The 15878-nt window shown below is 40.9% G+C and overlaps 1 protein-coding gene across 8 annotated transcripts in view; it reads right to left on the reverse strand.

The window, feature by feature from the left end:
• The window catches only part of TNRC6B (trinucleotide repeat containing adaptor 6B), a 257455-nt gene that overhangs the window by 134219 nt on the left and 107358 nt on the right, over positions 1-15878 (reverse strand). The window contains exon 1 of one of the 8 annotated variants that reach the window (XM_025881478.2): positions 8217-8481. The exons of the other annotated variants lie outside the window; for them this stretch is intronic. Within the exon in view, the coding sequence (XP_025737263.1) occupies positions 8217-8221 (5 nt within the window). The 5' untranslated portion in view covers positions 8222-8481. Of the gene's footprint in view, positions 1-8216; positions 8482-15878 lie in introns of those variants that run through there. 8 annotated transcript variants of the gene reach the window in all.

Raw genomic sequence — 15878 nt, forward strand, 5'->3', positions numbered from 1 at the left:
CTGTCAATTTTATGAAATCTAAATACAGATCAAGTATTTCGAATGAAAATTTCATGTTCAAACTGAAATGTGTTGTAAGTATAAAATACGTACCAGATTTCAAAGACTTAGTATGAAAAAAAAAGAATGTCAAACAACTAATTTTAAGTATTTAAATATTTAAGTACTTTAAAATTGATTACCTGTTAAATTGATAATATTTTGCACATATTTGGTTAAATAAAGTATACATTATTAAAATTATTTTCACCTGTTGCTTTTACTTTTTTAATGTAACTCCTGGAAAATGTAAACTAACACATGACTCACATTCCATTTCTTTTTTTTTTTAAGTTTATTTTATTTAAGCAATCTCTATATCCAACATGGGGCTAGATCTCAGGACCCCAAGATCAAGAGCCACATGTTCTACTGGCTGAGCCAGCCAGGCGTCTCTCACATTCTATTTCTACTGGATGGTGCTGGAGTAACCTCATGATTCCCAAACCTTTCCCACTGGAACACCTCCCAACACTAGGTTTGGGTGCGCTGCCGTCACCACATACTGTTCTTCCTGTTGACGACATCTGAGATTGAAAAGTCCTTCCATCCTCTTCAGCAACTATTCCAAACTGTCCCACACAATCATCTTCCTTTTAATCCTTTCCCAGGTTCTCTTTTTCTCTCTGTCCCCAAGGACCTATTCTCAGTTCTCTTTTCCATCCCCTACACTTTTCATAGTGAGCTCATCCATTCGCTTGGCGTCAGCTATCACGTCTATGTGGATGACTTCCAATCCTTTATCTCCACTTCTGACCTCTTTCTCAAGCTTCAGCTTCACACTGCCAGCTGCCTGCTCAACAGCTGCCTCTGGGAGTCCCACTACCTTCTTAAATTCAGGATGTGTGACCTGGAGTACATCTTCCCTCCTGAAGAGTCCCACCATTCATCTTGAAGTCCCAGAGTCCCTGGTCCCTCTTCTAGCTACACCACAGCACTCTCAGAGCAGACCCTTTCTTAACAGTCCCTTTTTACCGTAACTGGCCTGCCCGACTCTAAATTACCCCCAAGTCCTCTGCCCCATTGCCATTTAGCATTCTCAAAAACCACTTTGAACCCACTGGTATCATATTTTCAACAAGTCCCCTCTGTCTGCCATCCAAACTACAAGCACTTCAAACTACTGAGCACGTGTCCCAGCTCCCCTATACAGCTCTGAGCTCCCATCAATTCTCTCTGGACATAACTAATCCTCCAGCTGGACTGCTCTGCACTCTACACAATTCTGACCAACCTTTTAGGCTTAGCTCAAATACATGGTACTCATAAAGCCTTCGATGCTCAACCCGACCAAAATTAGTCTTTCTCTTCCCTCAAACTCCTTTGGTATTTCTAATGGCAACCATCATGGTAATGGGAATATGTGGTCTTAACGTCTTTATAAAATAGTGTCCCCTTAACAGCATCCAACAGCATCCTGCACTGCATGTTGCCATCTTTGGACATCTTACCAAAGAAATCAACTTTTTAAAAAGGAAAATGCTGGAGGCCTTGGGACTACTGACTATTCTCAAATCTTTATCTCCAGACAGATATCTAATTGCTCCAGACCTTCATTTGGATGTCTCAAAATTCAGTAACTCCAAAACTGAACTCATAATCTCAAACCCACACCTGTCTCCTAAATGGACCCCTACTCAGCGAATGATACCACCATCCCATCAGTAGCCCAGGCCAGAGACAGAGGCATCACCTTTAATTTCCCCATACTCAGCGCTCAGGTCCTGTGAAATCTTCTTCCTAAATGTCTCTAGATTTACCTTCTTCCCACCTCTGCTGCCAGTTCAGGCCACCATTACCTGGGATGCCCGCAATACTATTTGCTCTTATAATCAACTCTCCAGCCATTTCCTACCATGCAACCAGAGTCATCTTTCAAAAACCCAATCTAAACAGGTGACATTCCTGCTGAAGACCCTTTAATTGTTCTTAAGATCAAAACTTCCAAAGATGGCTTACAGACCTTCTGCATCTGGCCAGTGTTTATCTTTACAGCTTTGCTTTTCATTTCCCAGATCATCTCTTCCCTTATGTACATCACGCTCCAACCATATCCAAGCACTCCATATGCACTTCTCCAAGTGCACGGACATCCTCTCTTGCCTCAGGGCCCTTGCACAAGCTGGTCCCTCTATTTGGGTTGGATGTCCCTTCCTTGTAATCATCCAACACTCTGAGCACTGGCCAGCCTCCTTGTATTTCTACTCTTTCTAACTTCAGCAATGGTACCAGGAGAAAATCTTCACACCACTCCTGTATTAGCACTCACCCCAATAACCAGCATGTAATAGGTACTCAATAATTATTTGCTGAATGAGTAAACAGATAGTAGTTTTCTGAGTTTTGGGGCGCCTGGGTGGCTCAGTCGTTAGGCGTCTGCCTTCGGTTCAGGTCATGATCCTGGAGTCCTGGGTCTGAGTCCCGTGTCGGGCTCTCTGCTCAGCGGGAAGCCTGCTTCTCTTTCCCACCCCCCTTTGTGTTCCCTCTCTCCATCAAAATAAATAAATAAAATCTTGAAAAAACTAGTTTTCTGAGTTTTTTTAAAAACAAATTCCAGGGGCGCCTGGGTGGCTATCAGTTAAGCGTCTGCCTTTGGGTCAGGTCACGATCTCAGGGTCCTGGGATCAAGCCCCATGTTGGGCTCCCTGCTCAGTGGGATGCCTGCTTCTCCCTCTCCCTCTGTAGCTCCCCCTGCTTGGGCTCTCTCTGTCAAATAAATAAATAAAATCTTTTTTTTTAATGTTTTATTTATTTATTCATGAGAGTCAGAGAGAGAGAGAGAGGCAGAGGGAGAAGCCGGCTTCCTGCGGAGCAGGGAACCTGATGCGGGACTCGATCCCAGGACCCCGGGATCACGACCTGAGCCGAAGGCAGACGCTTAACCATCTGAGCCACCCAGGCGTCCCAATAAATAAAATCTTAAAAAAAAAAATTTTTTTTTAATTCCCAAGTCAATTATTAAAGAGGGCACGTTCTGCATGGAGCACTGGGTGGTTATACGCAAACATGAATCATGGAACACTGCATCAAAAACTAATGATGTAATGTATGGTGATTAACATAACATAATAATAAAAATAAATAAATAAATAAATAAATAATAAAAACTCCCAAGTCAATGAATGAAAGCCATTTCTAGGACATCTATATTTATTTGACAGCATTGTATAAAGTGGGCAATTGACCTAAGTTTTTATTTTATCTGTCTGTGGAATCAAAACTATTAATAGTTTCATTAAATAAACAGAATTTACAGGTACAGGCTCAGAATAATCACAATGAAGGAAAAAACACTGTATTTTATGTTCTCCCTTGTCTTGTAAACTTGGGACCAATTCATCTGAAACTGTTGAGAACCTTTTGATGCAAAACACAGAGTGTATGAAAAGCAGCCAAGCAAATGTGGATACATCACAGAGGCAGAGCCTGCAGGAAACTGGAGAGCATGAAGAGACGACATCAGACCCTAGGAATGTAGGTAGGGACTTTTTAATAAAAAGAAAAGGCTCAGCACTACTCCTGTCCTTATCCAGGCTGAAGCTCAGTGCAATCGGTGCAAACATTTCATGATCCTGTGAGCCAGGAGAAAGAATGGAGGCATTTGTGGGGCCATAAAAGTCTTTCTGGTTTATTTAACAAAGGGAGATAGAGCAAAGGGGAAGGAAATACTAAGCAAGGCAACTAGGTGTCAGCTCTTACATACATTTCCTTTATGGTTCACAACAGTGTATGATCCCCATTTTACCGATGAAGAAACAGGGACTTACGGTCACATCGCTGGTCCTGTGACCTTATGCTCCGGTCTAACTCAAACACATTTTTATTGAACGTTCACTCTTGTTAAGCCCAGTTCTCGATCCTGGGGATTGAGCAACAAGCAAAACAAAATCTGCTCTCAGGAAAGCGTATGGTTTTGTGGAGAATGATGCATCATACACAAATAATGTAATTTCAGATAGTGACACAATTAAGGGATATTAAAACAGTAAAAGTGAAGGATGTGGTAGAGTAACTAAGGAGGTAACTTAGGTTGCAAGGTTCGCAGGGATCATTTAAAGATAATTTTGAGGAGCTACTTTTGCATGGCTAAAGAAAATGGAGAATAAAGTGACTATCTTGTCCAACCTTAAATGGAAATCTCTGGCACTACCAGAAGCAAAAATTACCATTCATTTCCTGATTCTCAGCAAAGAGACTATGAGGTGAAAGGAGCTACAGTGTTATCCCAGTCCTAACCCCAAGCAATCGGTTAGATAGTCACCAGATGGCGAGTATTTCCACATGAACCAAGGGGCTGTTCAGGGCAATGGGCTGACCGAATTAATTCTTAACTCCCCCAGCACCTACAAAGCACCAACACATGCCAGGGCATAATAAATGACTGCTGAATGAATATATGAAGGAAGGAAGAAAAGAAAATGTTAAAATGTCACTGTCATGGGTTAAATCCCTTTTCAGGCCAAGTGGCTTTAATTCACCCCAGTCCACTCCACCCCCAGCCTCAACCAAAACAAGAGGGTGAGAGAAGGAGATGGGTGTGAATCCACGTACAACACTGTACTAGGAAACAATTAGCAACATGCTGCCCCCTCCCCAACCAAAGGTGGTCAGAAACCCCATCTTTAAATCACAAGTTACACTTAATGAAATTCTAATACCCAAATGATGACCAAAAAGGAGTAATTATTTAGCTGCTTAAATAAGGGCTCTCCTAATGCAGGTCCTCAGGATACTTCTGTATCAGGTACCTGTTCTAACTACTGCACACACAGCCCCACGTTGTGATGGCCTCTTTATCTGATTATCTTCCCTGCTAGGTTGGTACTTCTTGAGGGCAGGAACAAAGTACATTCATCTGTATCGCCTCAGGGCCTTGTCCAGTTTAAACTGAAGAACCATGATTATGCTAACTTAGAAAAATTAAATTTCTCCAAAACATTTCCGTCATGGGGCACATGGGTAGGGTGAGGCCCACCCACTACTACTGTTATCTGCTGAGCCTTCTCTATAGAACCTGAAGGCCTCATCATCACACATCACTCTTTCAGCATCTCTTGCACAGGTGAAGAACTGGAAAAGCCTTAGAAAACTCTGCTTCAATTTTTAGAAGTTTATTTTTAAAGGATGGCCCTCGTGGTGACAAAGAACAAACGGCCATTCAAAGCTGAACAAGAGTTGGGTTTGCCACTAAATATCAAAGATGCCAATGCTTCCTTTCTGGCACCCAGATGGAAGGACAGAAACAGTTTAAAAATAAGATATCACTTCTGATAGATTAGCGCTACCAATTTTTGTGATGTTTCAGTAAAATCTTAATAATGAATCTGTGACATTTCTTTCTGAGACAGGGCAGGGTTGTGAATAATGACATTATTATAGTATCACAAGTAGACCCAGCATAAGGAAATATGGATGGCAGGGGGCGTCTTAAGTAAGAATTATATTCGTTTTCTCCAGTAAGAAACTTCCTCTGCATACGCCGTCTCGTTTTTAAAAACCATAACATCTAAGTTCTAATATCCCTGGGTTCTGCTCTTCGTAACATCAGCCACATCTCTAAAGTTTTTAAAGCTTCGTTTCTCACTATCAACAGACAGAAAACTTCAACAACAAATTAAATACTATCCATCTGCACACTTAATTTACTACTCATTTGTATTTGCTTCCGAATTACCATAGTTTTGGTGTGCCATCAGGATTGGCTCTGCAGGAACTTAGATCCAAAATGGCAGCTGAGCTTCTGAAACTCACCAGAGCCATAACGCTTAACATACGTGAAACCAGGTCTTATTTATCTCACTTTTCAACCTGTCTAGGAGAAAAGAATATTTATAAAAACATTTCAAAGACTCACATGGCATTCTGTTCATGTTCGTTATATCATTCTCCTTCTTGCGAGAGAACAGGCACCCTGCTTTTGGTTCCTCCGCTCCACAAACTGAATTAACCTGCTAGTCCCATGTTTACACAGTCCACAAAAACAAGCTAATGGCAAAACACGGAAAGCTTAGGTTTTTCCGCACTCTTCTCCTATAAGGCCAACTTAGGAAATGGGTGTAAAATGAATCCTCTAACAAGTAAAGCCCCAAATAAGCGCTTTCATTTTCAGAAAAAACAATAATGAGAGCTTTAATTTTCCTTAGGTCCACCACAAAGCAACACTCCCTATCACTATGGTAATTTCTATGTCTTTTCCTTTAAATTCAAGATGTAAAAAAATTTTTAAAGAGACAAATTTGTTCCAGACTACCTCTTTAATGTTTCCAAAGCCCCTCACACAAAAGCTTAACTTACATCATCAAAAGATGTACATTGAATTTAAACTGTCACTTCTCTACTTATTTCCATTACTAATATAATAACATTAATTTTAGAAAAATAATAAAATACTTGCTCTTTAGAGATGGAGAACTTTAATTATCTTTATGTATTCAAATGCAGAGTCTTTTTGTTAAATTAGCGTGAAAGTCCCTTCATCTACACACAATTGGCCCAAAGAAACAGGCCATTTTCAGCACAAGGGGCCAATCCATTTGAACAGTGAATAAAGCTTTTGAAAGCACTACACACCCTCTTCCAGACTGTCAAATTTTCAAAACGGGCCAGCATTTCTTCCATTTTTTTTTTTAACACTTGCAGGCCCAGCAAGCATCTTATAATTAGATTAATTAAAAAGGAAACAAAAACACTGCTCCCTTCTGATCAAAATTATTCCATTTATGCTTAATTAGCTTTAATCCAAGTCTACATATTTAATGATGGGGATATGACAATTCCACCCATTTGCACATTTTAAATGCCTTTCTAAACTATACTTTGTAACAGATTTAGAAGAACAGTCTCTTTTTCATGCCAGTATGCCACGCATAAATCAGGAGGATACAAATTAGGAAAAAAAAGAAAAAAGAAAAGAAAACAAGGCCTCTCAGAGCCAGGGATGTGCTGAGGGGGTGGGGTAATTTACTCAGGGGTGGGGGCAATTTCCCCGCCACATCACAAACTACGATCCTTTCAGCCCACCAGACGAGAAGCATTACATCACACTCTTACAATGATAGGGGGAGGTGGCTCTGAGAAAGCAAGTTTTCAGCTTTCTTCCCTCCCTGCTCCCAGGCTTTCTAGAATCCTGTACTGGGAGTAATGGAATTTAACTTGAGGGCACCGCACGGTTTCGGGGGTAACTAACATACACATACATAGAGCTACCTATTTATGTGACCCTAAATGACCACTTCAACAATGGGTACATGGCCCAAACAGGCAACCACACACATAAACACACAGATGCTGAATTTGTGCTGAAAAGCACAGTTCGTCTGTATAAAATTAAACAAAAATTGTAACCCGTGAGAAATGGAGGAGGCCAGTCTACAGGGAAAAGCTGATAAAGAATTCATTCCTAATGGGGTGAAGAGCTGTTTAGATCTTTAAAACACCGTGTTTACAAGATAGTCCTACCATTTGGTTCAAACCACGATCAAAATAAAAGCGCATCTGGCTGCACATTTGAGAACACACACAGAGACCCAGTGCAAATGAGCCCGCGCAGAGAGGGGTGATCCACACATTGCTTGGGAGGTTTTCAAGCAGGGGAATCTACAAACCCCAAACCTCCTGGTGTTCACTCGCCCCCAGCCTGATGTTTAAAATGTATCAGGTCTTATTTTAGGTTCTACATCTCTCTAGGAAGGATGGCCTAGCTTTAAGGGAGGAAAAAAAAAAAAAAAGCTTCCCCGTGGTAGTGCTTGCCCTCCCAGATCCTTTGTCGGCCTTAGCAGCCGAAAGAATGCAAACCCATTTATATTTATGCAAATTTTTGCAGCAGATTTAAGGGGGCAGGGAGAGGTCTGTGTTTCTTAAAAACCTCTTTCTAAATATCAAATCTCCAGTTACTCGCAGTTTCATTTATTTGCAAGACAGAAATGATGATGAAAATCTGTATATAAATTAAAAGTGCAATTAAATCACTTCAAAATTTAAATATTCTACCAAGGCTTTTCCATTTCTAAAATGCCGAACCAAAAGTACATCACGGGTCTGATTTACACAGATTCACGAAATGTCTGAAGCCAGTCTCCATGCTAGACAAATGTCCATTTGCAACACCACTAGTGAAAACGGTTAGACAAGATCCATATAAATCAATTGGTTTAAAAAAATTGAAAATATTTACCAACCTCATAAAGTGCAGCAGTGCTTAAATCCAGCAAATTGAGGCATACAAGGTAGAAATGGAAATGAAAAAAGGTCCAAAAAATGATTTCTTTTTGTCTATCTGTTTTTTTGTATTTTAAATATTCAGAAACCAGCAGAGACTCTGTCGGCCATTTTGGCTTGAACTAACTCTCTCTCACTCACTCTCCCTCTCGCTCTCTCTCTCCCCCTCTGTCTCTAAAGGAAGCAGCTTTTTGTGACCTTCAAATAGAGGCGGATCATGTGACTTCGGGTAGGTTTGTCAATCAGGAAAGGGGAGGGAGCTGGAGTTGAAACTGCCTTAAAGGGAAAGCAGCCCTTTTCCACTCACTTTCATTTGTGAAAGGCTGTTATCTCATACTCTCCGCCTACACACACTGAATGTGAAAGTGGCAACAGCATAAGGGTAACAGATGAACAAAATATAAAAACCTTTATTGGTTTATAGAAATATGCTCAGTTGCTAACGATTCTTGCAGATCCTGGAGCTTGGCTGCTTGCTACAGTTATTCTCTAGTTGTTTGGGCAAGCATGGGCTGGCAAACTGCTCTTTAAAAGGGGGCTTAAACAACGCTTTAGCCAAACAAGAGACAAGTTTTTAAAGATTAAGGTGAAATACAGGGCACAACTGATCTCTGACAAGCTGCTAAAATGCATGGGAGAAGACTAAAAGGAAATATACCCAAGTATAAACGGAACCTGGCAATTCAGAGAGGTTAATGACTTATCTCAAATCACACAGCTAGATAGAAGCAGCACAGGGACTGGTTTCCCAACTGAAGTCCACATGTATTGTTTTGGGTGTATGTGTGTTTGATACCTCTTCCCCCAACCCCAAATAAAAACCATGCTGCAGCGTTAGCAAGCTGACTGCCTCTAGGATAGGCCAGATTCCAGCCCTCTTTAATCCCTTCTCCCACCTGAGGAAGTAGCTCTGCAGCTGACAAGAGTAAGCATGAAATTTAAAACCTACCTGCTTTCCCCATCCCTAAGTCCCTTCTTCTGGCTACATGCATTCTCAATTTATACCCACCTAAGAAACCCATGCTGGGTTTGCGTCTCTAGCCCTGGGGCTTTTTGTGCAAGCTTAGGTGGGCAAATCCCTTTACCTCCCCAGGCTCAGTTTTCTGACAGGAATGTAGACTGGACATTACTAGATGGTATCTTTGGTTCCTTTCCTCTCGAAAACTCAGCATTTGGCTTCTTTCTTTTAGTAGTTCTGTTCATCTTATCCTTGCCATCTCAAAAGTCATTACCCCAGGAAGGCCTTCTTGACACTTCCAGTAGAGATCAGGCCTTCCTATTCAACACTCCCATAACATCTTTTACTGCTTCTTTATAACATTGATCAGAGTCGCAATTTATTGTTTGCATAAGAATTTGCCTATTGTTGATTTTCCTCAGTGTGTGTAAGGACAAACACCACATCTTTCTTCACTGCTGTCTGAGGCCCCCTAGAGTAGGTGAATAAATGAATGAATGAATGACTTGGACTTCCATTCAGAAGTGCTGGACAAGAGGAGATCTGCCACCCAATATAAAGAATGGAAGTCACATCATTTCCAGAAACTCACCTCCATCTGTTTGTTCTAAGGACTGCTTTGGAAATAAAGTAAAATGGAGAGCAAGCAAAAGTGCCCTGTGACTCAAAACTCCATCTATCTCTATAAACCAAAAATAGTGGGATCCACAGTGTGAGTCTCCCAAATGAATGAGGCTGACCAAGTCTAATCTGACATGCCATCCAGCAGAGAATGCATGGATTCTGTAAGCCCGGCATTCCTCGAAAAGGAACCTACGAACCCTTCCTAAATCCCACACGTTTGTCATCCTGGCTTCTGGGTCTTCATACAGCCTTCCTCCCTTGCTTTTTCCACTCCGAAAGAACAGGAAAGGAGCTGTTTCAGGGCAGGCGGAGCCAATGCCTCAATGATCTGGCGGCTTGAATATTTATGGTGTAAAAGGCTTCCACTGTCTTCTCCAAGCCCAGAGTGGAGCAAAAGCCAGGACCCAGGCTGACAATCGAGATGTAGGCAAAAGCAGGAAACTCCTTGGATGGAAATTCTGAATATTTAGTCTATTTTTATCCTTCCAATACCTTCCAGATGAGTTACGGAAAGCTTACTTATGTGGAGCATGCTCAACATGTTAAAATGCATGGAGATTGTACAGCTGTCTTGTTTTAATTTGTGATGGACATGATTTCTTTATAATTCTGCTAAGTCTCCACTCCCCAATGCAGAATATTATTGTATAAACATGTGTGTGTATGTGTTACCTTGTAAGTGTTAAACAAGCTGCATGAAAAGCCAGAAACATAAACACATTTAGAAACAAAATATTAATTCTATTTTCAAACAATACGATCAATATGTTTTCTTCAACCTCTAGACAGCTTTGTTTTGTGAGATACCTCTAACCTTAAAGCAATTAGTCCGCTTGCTTATCTGAAGAAATAGCTGAAATAAACACATTATTTTCACCGTATTTCCAAACATTTTGGGCTTTGTGATATATTTGCTGTACTTTTTCCTATTAACCATTAAACAGTGTTTTTAAACTATGCTATTATAATATGAGGATACAAAGTAACAAAAAAGTTCACTTTTTTTTAAAGATTTTATTCACTTATTCATGAGAGGCAGAGAGAGGCAGAGGGAGAGGGAGAAGCAGGCTCCCCACCGAGCAGGGAGCCCGATGGGGGGCCCAATCCCAGGACCCTGGGATCATGACCTGAGCTGAAGGCAGACAACCAACTGAGCCACTCGGGTGCCCCAAAAGTTTACTTTTTTAAACAAATAAACCAGAACTTATACACTCATATGTGTTATCTTTCAAAGTTGACAACTTGCTGACAATATACTAAAATATTTTTATTAGGAAACAAGATTAAAAAATAATGAACTGGGGCGCCTGGATGGCTCAGCTGGTTAAGCACCTGACTCTTGGTTTCGGCTCCGGTCATGATCTCAGGGTCATGAGATCAAGCGGGAGTCTGCTTAAGATTCTCCCTCTCCCTTTGCCCCTCCCCCTCCCCCCACCCCCTCTGTCTCTTAAAAACAAAATAAATAGTGATGCCTGGGTGGCTCACTCGGTTAAGTGTCTGCCTTTGGCTTGGGTCATGATCTTGGGGTCCTGGGATCGAATCCTACATCAGGCTCCTTGCTCAACAGGGAGCCTGCTTCTCCCTCTGCCTGCCACTCCCCCTGCTTGTGTGCTTTCTTTCTCTCACAAATAAATAAAATCTTTAAGAAAGAAAGAAAGAAAAGAAAAGAAAGGAAGGAAGAAAGAACTGAACATTTAACTCAACAATCTAGAAAACACATAACAAACTAAAAAGAAATTTATAATGATAAAAGCATAAACATAAAGCAATAGTCAAAAAACTGAATCAGACCAACACCTTTTTTGCTCTAAAAAATATAGGTAGATAATCCTTTGGAAAATCTGATCAAATTTAAAAAGAGAGAGAGAGAAGTGGTAAATTAACATTAGGGCTCAGAAGGAGGGCATTATAACTACAGATTTGGAGAGTATTTTTCTTTTTAAGATTTATTTATTTTAGAGAGAGGAGCATGTGCATGAGCAGGGGGAGAGGCAGAGAGAAGGAGAGAGAGAGAAGCAGACTCCCTGCTGAGTGTGGAGCCTGAAATGGGGCTCAATCTCATGACCCCAAGATCATGACCTGAGCCGAAATCAAGAGTTGGATGCTTAACCAACTGAGCCACCCAGGTGCCTCAGAGAGTATTTTTTGTAAATTTTAAGAGAATAACACATAACTTCACATCAATAGACTTGAAGATTAAATAAAATGGAGGACAGTCAAGGAAAAGAAAATTACTAAAATCAACTCAAGAAAAATTATAAGAATAACAATAAAAACCCACAGCAGAAATCTGTAAGATATTCGAAGAAGTAGCCACTAAAACTCCATCAGGCACAAATGGTTTTCTGGGTGAATTCTACCAAACTTCTTTTTTTTTTTTTAAGATTTTTATTTATTTGACAGAGAGAGACACAGCGAGAGAGGGAACACAAGCAGGGGGAGTGGGAGAGGGAGAAGCAGGCTTCCTGCTGAGCAGAGAGCCCGATGTGGGGCTCGATCCCAGGACCCCGGGATCATGACCTGAGCCGAAGGCAGATGCCCAATGACTGAGCCACCCAGGTGCCCCAATTCTACCAAACTTCTATCAAACAGATAAATTCCATGTTATCCCTACTGTTCCCAAACTTATGGAGACAAAAGGGAAAGCTTCCTAATTTCTTCTTTGTGGCTAACATATTCCTGATATCCATCTGGATTGAGACGGTACAAAAAATAAAACTATAGATAAATCTTCACTTGTGAAGACAAATATAAAAATTCTAAGTCAAATATCAACAAATAGAATTCAGCAGTTTTAAGAGAATAGTTCACTATGACCATGGAGGGTTTATACCAACAATGCAAGGATGGTTAGATTACAAAATCTAGGGCGCCTGGGTGGCTCCGTTGGTTAAGCGACTACCTTCGGCTCAGGTCATGATCCTGGGGTCCCGGGATCGAGTCCCGCATCGGGCTCCCTGCTCGGCAAGGAGCCTGCTTCTCCCTCTGACCCTCTTCCCTCTCATGTGCTCTCTCTCTCTCTCTCTCTCTTTCATTCTCACTCTCTCAAAATAAATAAATAAAAAAAGCTTAAAAAAATTACAAAATCTATTAACATAACTTCATTTGTTCAGAAAGTATGTGCTAAATGCTTTCTGTGCGTCTGACTCTACGTTAGTTGTTAGTGAGCCATACCAGAAGGGTTCCTGTGCACGTGGAGCCAACGATGAGGAAATTCAAAGTATTTGACGGCACACAGAATAACTGAGGGAGGCTCACTTTAGATAAGGTGGTTAGGGAATGCTTATCTCAGGTGGGACATTTAAGCTGAGTTGAAAAGCAACCCGCCTGAGTTCCAAAAAAAAAGCGAGCGAGCCAGCATGACCAGGAGGCTAGGATACAGGTGCGCAGGTGAGAAAGATGTGAGACGAGCCTGAGGAGGTAGGAGGGGCCGGGTCATACTGGGTCTTGGGGCCACAGTAAGGATTTTCTTTTAAGAATAGTGGAAAGACACTATTTTAAAGAATTCTTTTAAAAAATTCTCTAATTCTTCTCTAAAGAGAAGAAGAATTTTAAAGCAGCAGACTGAATGGCACTATTTTATCCACTACTCGTTTTCCACTTAATGACTAGAGTCTACCAGCTTGTCAGGGGCCTAGGAAAATATTTAGGACCTGAGAAAATATATTTACAAGTCAAAAATACAAAGAGAAAATTATAACCGTAAAAATTAATAAATGCTTAAATGTCCTCAAAATATAACAACCCAGGAATTTTTTTTTTCTCTTTCTTTTTAAGAAGGCTCCATGCCCAGGATGGAGCCTAACCCAGGGCCTGATCTCATGATCCTGAGATCAAGACCTGGAGCCAGGATCAAGAGTCAGATGCTTAACTGACTGAGCCACCCAGGTGCCCCAAACCCAGGAATTTCATTCACTGTTAAATTTAGGATTTATAAAAATTTTGTTACATTTGAAAACAACTCTCACTTTACAAAAATTCCTAAAAATGTTAACTGTTAAAAATCTCAGGTAATTATAAATTGAATCCGTTATTTGTAGCCAAAAAACTTCAGTAGCAAAATTATTAAAATTCTTTAAACATGTGATAGCAAAAATAAATAAAACCACATGTTTAATATGGGATGTGGGTACCTTTTAATGGATTTCCTATAAAGTGGGGCAAAGTCTCCAAACCCTCCCCAAGTATGCATTTCTAGGACCCATGGAGGTCTTACCACCATTTTAGGAGAGACAGGATCAGATTTATGTTTTCAAAAGCTCATTCTGGCTCGTACATGGAGAACACACTATAAAGGACCAAGAGCAGAAGCAGAGAGACAAATTGGAAGGCAACGGTGTCCATCTAGGTGAGGGAGGGACCAGGTGGAGGTGGGAGAGGTGGAGAAAAGTATAAAATATATTTAAAAAGTACAAGTGAAGGGCGCCTGGGTGGCTCAGTCGTTAAGCGTCTACCTTTGGCTCAGGTCATGATCTCAGGGTCCTGGGATCGAGCCCTGCATCGGGTTCCCTGCTCCACAGGAAGCCTGCTTCTCCCTCTCCCACTCCCCCTGCTTGTGTTCCCTCTCTCGCTGTGTCTCTCTCAAATAAATAAATAAACTCTTTTAAAAATTTTTTAAAAATTAAAAAAAATAAAAGGTACAAGTGATTCTATCATAAGATAAATGGTTGTTGTTACGAATAAAATCTGTGACCATGAAATATAGTAAGGCCAATCAACTCTTTGAAAAATAGGACTCCAAATTCTGGACTCACCATTCATTCAGTCAGTCAAGAACGTTTTTGGTTTTTATACAAATTTTAAAGCATCCACCATATATTATATTCTGTACTAAAACCAGGCCCTGGAGTATACAAAAATGATTTTTAACACCCTCAAGGACAGAGGCATAATTAAAATATAGTATGGTAGAGGTGCTTGGATGGATCAGTTGGTTAAGCATCCGACTCACAATTTCGGCTCAGGTCATGATCTCAGGGTCGTGAGATGGAGCCCCGCATTGGGCTCCACACTGGGAGTGAAGCCTGCTTGAGATTCTCTCTCTCCCTCTCTCTCTGCCCTCCCCCTTAAAAAAATGGCATGGTAAGTGCCATAATTAAAGAACAGAGATATAAGACAGTTATACCATAGGAATACAAAGAAATAACTGCTGGTAGAGTCAAAAAAGATTTCACAGGGGATATGAGATTTTGAACAGAGTCTAAAGAATGAGTAGGAGTTTGCCATGGACAGAATATGAAAAAGGTAAAGACTTTTCTAAGTTTATCAACTTCCAGTACTATCAAATGTTGGCAACGATGAAGGCCGACGAGAAACAATATAAACATAAGAACTAAGTTTTTCAGGATTCTTAAACCCAACAAAATGAGAAGGTGGAAACAGTAGCCAAAGCTACACTGGAGTCTCCAACGCAACTAGAATCCCAATATTTGGATTCTAGCTGGAAAACAGAATGTTAGCATTTATACTCTTACTACATTTAGAAATTAAAATGCTAGCAGACCTAATTTTAGGGAACATTAAAAAAATTCTCAAATTCCTTAGAACCAAAACTCAAAAATCGAATTTGCATTGAGAGGAAGAATTCCTTGATACTTCAGGTTGAGTCTGGTGTCCTCCTCTGTGCTTCCTGGCTCCCCGTACACCCCTCATGGGTAGCACCTTCATGCCCTATTGCTGTTGTCACCCATTTACTTTGTACTTCCCCTTCTAAATGCAGATTCTTTTTTTTTTTTTTTAAAATTTTTTTTTATTTGACAGAGAAAGACACAGCGAGAGAGGGATCACAAGCAGGGGGAGTGGAAGAGGGAGAAGCAGGCTTCTGCAGAGCAGGGAGCCCGATGTAGGGCTCGATCCCAGGACCCTGGGATCATGACCTGAGCCGAAGGCAGATGCTTAACGACTGAGCCACCCAGGCGCCCCATAAATGCAGATTCTTAATGGCAGGCTATGTGGCTTTTACTTCTGGATCAAATACATAGAAGGAATTCAATTAATGTTTGCTGGATGGAGGGCCAAACAAATAAGCAAAGGAATAAAT

This window comes from Callorhinus ursinus, unplaced genomic scaffold (assembly GCF_003265705.2).
Source record: "Callorhinus ursinus isolate GAN/ISIS: 27379988/994484 unplaced genomic scaffold, GSC_fseal_2.0 scaffold48, whole genome shotgun sequence".
In the NCBI taxonomy this organism is placed as follows: Eukaryota; Metazoa; Chordata; class Mammalia; order Carnivora; family Otariidae; genus Callorhinus; species Callorhinus ursinus.